General features: G+C 47.1%; 1 protein-coding gene across 1 annotated transcript in view; it reads left to right on the forward strand.

Moving 5' to 3' along the window:
* Window positions 1-6,110, forward strand: part of LOC105506228 (transmembrane protein 185A-like) — a gene marked incomplete at its 3' end in the record, with an annotated part of 32,114 nt that extends 26,004 nt beyond the window's left edge. Inside the window, exons 4-7 of the mRNA XM_011934297.1 lie at window positions 119-202; window positions 3,776-3,952; window positions 4,574-4,697; window positions 5,992-6,110. Coding sequence (XP_011789687.1) covers window positions 119-202; window positions 3,776-3,952; window positions 4,574-4,697; window positions 5,992-6,110 — 504 coding nt within the window. The remainder of the gene's footprint in view (window positions 1-118; window positions 203-3,775; window positions 3,953-4,573; window positions 4,698-5,991) is intronic.

Below are 6,110 nucleotides of genomic sequence, written 5' to 3' on the forward strand. Positions count from 1 at the left end.
ATATTACACAAGTTACACTGTATTATAATGTGTATTGTCTTTTAGTGTGTTATCCAAATTACTGCAGTATTAAATGCAAATTATACTTTGTTTAACTGATTCTTCTCTTCATTTTTAGTTAGAAATCCTGTGTTCTGTCAACATTCTCCAGTTTATATTCATTGCCTTAAGACTGGACAAGATCATCCACTGGCCCTGGCTTGTATGTAACTTTTAAAATCCTTAAATAAACTTCTTTTTTTATTATAAAAGTAATTCATATTCACTGTAGAAAGCTTGAAAAAGATAGACAAGCAGAAGTAATAGCCTAATAGTCACCCATAATCCCACTATGGGGAGATAACATAGTTAGTGTTTTTTATGTCTGTGTTTTATACAAACAGTTGGGATATAACTGTGTGTACCGTTTTGTATACTGATTTTTTTTGTTTTAATGTTGTATCATAAACATTTTATCATGTTAATAAAAGGTCTTTATAAACATGACTTCTAAAGTTTAATTGATACAAAATATTCTTCGAGTGCATGTATCAAACCATCCTCTTATTTCTAAAATATGGTATTTCCATTGTTGCCAGTATTGAATGATTTTAAATCATGCTGCAGTGTATATGTTTATGCATTAAAATTTTTGCCTTAATGTTTTTTTTTTTGGTTGTTTTCTTAGGAAATAGTCCAGAAATAGTGTTACTGGGCTACAGGTTGGGAACTGTTTGAGATTCCTATATACGTATACTACACTGCCAACTTGCTTTTCCAAAAGCCATACCTGGCCAGGCGCAGTGGCTTACACTTATAGTCCCAGCACTTTGGGAGGCCGAGGTGAGCTGATCACTTGAGCTCAGGAGTTCAAGACCAACCTGTGCAATGTAGCGAGACCCTGTCTCAAAAGAAAAAAAAAAAAAAAGCCATACCCATTTACACTCTTGCTGGTGGTGGCATCTATGTCATGCTTCTAAACTGTGACTTCAGTTACTGGGCATTTGGTTGAAATTAACCATGAATAAATGGGTGGATGGATGCAGAGACAGAAAGATAAGTGGCAAGACAGAAATTAGAGAACACAGTATAGTTTCCACTATTAAATGCATGGAAAAAAGATGGAGACTAAAGGCAGAAGAGTTCCATTGCCACTGGGAGGTAAGGTCATGCTAGTGTTTTTGTTTCAGTTTTATTTTCTCTGTTGTTTGATGTATAATTTTGCATACAATATATTTTATGTATTAAATATAGTTACCTTTAAAAAGTAAAAAGTACAGTAAAGAATTGAGAGCAGAGAAGAAATGAAGGGAAGCTAAATACACTCCATACTTAAAGATGGGAATAATCACTTCTGCCCAAAGTCTTTGTTTTTATTCAGCCACTCATCCTACAACTTCACAGTGCTGTATCTGGAGAATGGTCATTGGGTTCAAAACTGTTTCTGTTGTGACATGGAGGAAACATGTCCAAACAAGACCAAATTTTTTAGTATAAGATACTGTCAGGGAAAAAAAAATGATTAGTAATTTTTAGTGCTTTCCACAAATGAGAACAAAGATTTTTTCTGCCCTTCATCCTCTGTAGATCCCAGTTGATGAAGCAGTCTGAGTACATGTTTCCCATAGTGAGCAAGAGACAACAAGGAAGGCTACTGAGATCTAACATTCCACCCATGAAGGGAACTTCAGTAAAAAGGAGAATCTCATCACAGAATGGGGAAGGGGGAAGAAAGGCTGTGCATAGACTCTGCAGAAAAACCTACAATCAAAAACTCCAGGCTGGTCAGGAGGGGTAAAATTCCTATGCCAACTCAAATCATAGATCTAAAAGAAAATGTGAAACTATATATCTGTTAGGAAATAACATAGGACAGAATCTTTGGGGTTTGCAGTTAGGCAAAGAGTACTTAGAAATGGCACTGTTAATATGGTCCATATGAGAAAGAAATCATAAATTTGGACTTCCTCAAAATTGAAATGAAGACAGACCACAGACTGGGAGAAAATAGTTGCAAAGCACACATCAAAACGCTCACTTGTACCCAGAACATACAGAGAACTCCTAAAAACTCAAAAATGCAAAAAGAAACACCTAATTTAAAAATTGGCAAAAGAGTCGACAATTTGCAAATGGGATATATGCATGGTGAAAAAGCACAGGAAAAGATGCTCAATGTCATTAGAGTTAGGGAAGGCAAACTACAACCAGGATGGGGGCCCGAAACACATGGCTTCAGAATGACGAAACTCAACAACACTGACAAGGGCATGTGCCCAGGAGGATGCAGAGGAACTGGGACACTCCAACGTCACTAGGGGGAAGCAGATGGTACAGGCATTGTGGAAAATGGTTTGGCAGTTTCTTATGCAGTTAAAAGCACATTTACCCTGGGACGTGGCTGCCCTACACCTAAGTATTTACCCTAGGAAGTGAAAGGGCACAGCCAGGTAGAAACCCACACTCTAGTGTTTGTAGCCGCCTTGTTTGTGATAGCCAAGGGCTGGAAACCATCCGCAGCGGAGGGTTGGGTAAACAAACTGTAGGCATCGGTACAATGGAATACCACTCAGCAATGAGAGGATCCACCTATGGATACAGGGAGGGAACCATTTGGATGAATCTCAGAGGCATTATGTGGATGGCGGGAAGCCAGTCTCAACAGTCTTGTCTCGCGATGTCATCTACATAAAGTTCCAGCAGAGACAAAAGTACAGTGACAGAGAACAGATCAGTGTTTGCCGGGCTAATGGTGGGACACTGTGATAGTGAAGGGACAGCCCAAGAGAGTTTTGCAGGGTGACAGACCTCTTCCACATCCTGTCTATGGCTGTGCGAATCTACACTTGTGTGAAGACTCAGGGAACGCACACCAAAGGAAGACAGTCACTTTTCCTACTGTATGATAGATAATAAAAAGGGAGAATGGAGAAGTGTCGTCCCAGGGGGCAGGGCAGGAGGGTGACGACATGTCACAGGGGAGCCTTGGCCAAGTGGCACCCCCAGAACTCATCCTCTGGGCTTGTGTGTGGATGAGACAAGGTCTACCTGGTATGACAGCGACATACTTGGAATGCACCCTTGCCGTGGAGGCGGGGACCCGGCAGCGCTACGTATCCAGCATCAACCTGTATCCAGCATCAACCTGCCAAGTTCACTAATTTGGTAGGGGTGAGGTTAGGGATCCTTAGGAGCCCAGGCAGCCACACTTTCTGGGGAGCCCTTTCCCATTTGTGTTGCCAAAGTACCCTCAGCAGGTTGTGGGAATGTTGGCTGTGAAGAGAGTCTGTTGGGGTGAGATCTTGTGTGTGTGCACAGGGTGACAGCTGTGTCCCGTTTCCTGGGAAGCTGTGATGGCAGCAGAGCCTGGGGGAGCCTGAGCGAGTGTGAGAGGGTGGGCCTCTGGAAGAGTAGAGGCTGACAGCTGTGTCCCGTTTCCTGGGAAGCTGTGATGGCAGCAGAGCCTGGGGGAGCCTGAGCGAGTGTGAGAGGGTGGGCCTCTGGAAGAGTAGAGGCTGCGGAGCCAGATGCAGGGCTGTCTCTCACCCAAAAGAAGAGGGACTGAGGACTCACTGAGCGTTTGTGTCATAAATGGTGGCAGCAGGCCCCATAGTCAACATACCATACCTTTTCTGTCCCGAGCGATCCTCGCAGCAGTCCTGGGAGGTAGAACGTCCTTATTCAGCTCACAGGAGGGACCGCCTTAACTGGAGAGACACAGCAAGGTGCTAAAGGTGCCTTCCATCAGAGGCCGGGTCAGAAGCTCTAAAGAGACTTCTTCTCTCCCCACTCCCAGGTTGTGTGTGTCCCGCTGTGGATTCTCATGTCTTTTCTGTGCCTGGTGGTCCTCTACTACATCGTGTGGTCCGTCTTGTTCTTGCGCTCTATGGATGTGATTGCCGAGCAGCGCAGGACACATATAACCATGGCCCTGAGCTGGATGACCATCGTCGTGCCCCTTCTTACGTTTGAGGTAAGCGCTCCACGGGAAGCCTCTTCAGCCCCTGAAGCTTGCGCTTCCCCTGACAGGATTCTGCACCCCTGGAAAGGCAGCCTCTGTCCGTCAAGCTCACAGTGAGCCCACTCCAGGAGAGGGGAGAGAACACGGCCATCTCTGGGAGGGAGCTTTGGAGAAAGGAAAGCATCCTTTCTTTCTCTTGGGGGCAGTGTATGGGGCTGGCAGGGAGAAGAGTGCACCGTTTTTAGCCATGGTGCCTCTGTGTGACTCCAGTTTCCACTTTTGGAAAAGCAGAGTTGGATGCCGGATTTATGTATTGGAGTCACATGGAGAATTCTAGAATGGGAGCTGTTGACTCCTTAGAATAAACACTGGGAGGAGTTTGCCATAAAACTGCTGGCATTGGGAACTTTTCAAGTGGGGAGGCTACTGCAGAGCTCTGAAGAGGGACATAAAAGCTCATTTGGAGTTTTCCCCATGGATACGTGGTTTCCTGCCTTTTCCTGCGGTGCTGATGTTCCCTCTTCTGGGAGCCCATGCCGGGGTGGGGCGGTGAGGAGGAGCTGCCTAATGAGGTCTGGCTTCTGCCTATGTTCATTTTCGATGCTGGCATCAACAGGGACTATGTCTCTTTAGATTCTGCTGGTTCACAAACTGGATGGCCACAACGCCTTCTCCTGCATCCCGATTTTTGTCCCCCTTTGGCTCTCGTTGATCACGCTGATGGCAACCACATTTGGACAGAAGGGAGGAAACCACTGTATGTACTCAGCATTTGAGAAGTCCTTGGTGTGTGTGCGGGGTGGGACCATGGGGTGGGGGATGGATAGAAGTCTAGGAAGGGATGAGTCTCCGAGGGCCCCAATTTAGAAGCTTGTGTGGGAAAGCGAGGGCTGAGGAAATTCTGGGACCGTCTAAGGGAAGGGCATGCCATAACTCTGGTGTTCCGCTGGCCTGCGCCGGGACTTTTCTCGCAGCGCACGCTGCCATTTGAGGTAGAACCAGACAAGGCAGGCAACCTCTCAGAGATCCCGTTCCCTCCTCTGCAAAATGGGGATCAAGATAGATTCTTCCAAGGACTGTGAGGATTTGATGGAAAATCCACATCTCCCACCCAAACCCTGGGATTCATCCTAGGTCCCTGTTGGCCCCTCTGCCCCCCCCCCCACACCCTTGCTGCCATCACGTGAGCCTTGCCTGTCTTGCCTTGCTAGCACTCTCCTCCCCTCCATCTGCTTGCTGAGGCAGACACTGCCGAAATGATCTCTGCAGAGGGTGCCTTCCTGGCGAGGCTGTGAGCTCCATGGCATGGAAGCCCAGAGCACCTCCCTTCCGAAAGCCGGTGGGTTTGGGGGCCGGGCCTCACTGCAGCCCGGCAGCCCAGGCTATGCTTGCTGTTTGTGCCTCTGCCCCGCCGGGAGCAGGGAGGGCCTGCACCGAGCTGACACTCCGGTAGCATACAGAGAGGAATAGTGGGACTGGGAAAGTGGCTTTAAGGGGGCTCCATGAGTTCAGGCCCCCTCCTGGCCAGGACCCACGCATGACTACTGCCCTCGCAGATTCCAGAGGGTGATGGAAATCTTGTTTTTCGCGGCACTGTCATCCATGAGTTTATCGTGGCTGGAGAAGATTAGCGGAAGACACCATAGTCTACGCACCACAGATATTTTGAGACTCACTGGAGCGAGCAGTAGTTCTCAAACTTGGGCACCCAGCAGAATCCCACAAGGGCCAGGAAAAGGGGACTGCTGGAGTCCACCCTAGCCCGACTCAGTTTCTGGAAGTCTGGGGTGGGGCCCGAGAATGGCATCCATAAATAGACCCCGGGGACGCTGTCCCTGCCAGTCCGGGAGCCTCACTCAGAGAACCACAGAGCTAGCATTTGTACTTCTCCCCCATTCTGGGTACTCAAGCCCTGTTCAGGCTTTGTGACTGAGGAGTCTGGATAAAGTATGTTATGACATCGTAGGAGTGAAACTTCTCATTAAGGAAAGAAAGTTAACAGGAAGGTCAGTTGAGCCTCGTGTGTGAAACAAAAAATTCTTATTTTCCAGGGTGGTTTGGTATCCGCAAAGATTTCTGTCAGTTTCTGCTTGAAATCTTCCCATTTCTACGAGAGTATGGAAACATTTCCTATGATCTCCATCACGAAGATAATGAAGAAACCGAAGAG

The sequence above is a fragment of the Colobus angolensis genome, unplaced genomic scaffold (assembly GCF_000951035.1).
Source record: "Colobus angolensis palliatus isolate OR3802 unplaced genomic scaffold, Cang.pa_1.0 Scaffold1339, whole genome shotgun sequence".
In the NCBI taxonomy this organism is placed as follows: domain Eukaryota; kingdom Metazoa; phylum Chordata; class Mammalia; order Primates; family Cercopithecidae; genus Colobus; species Colobus angolensis.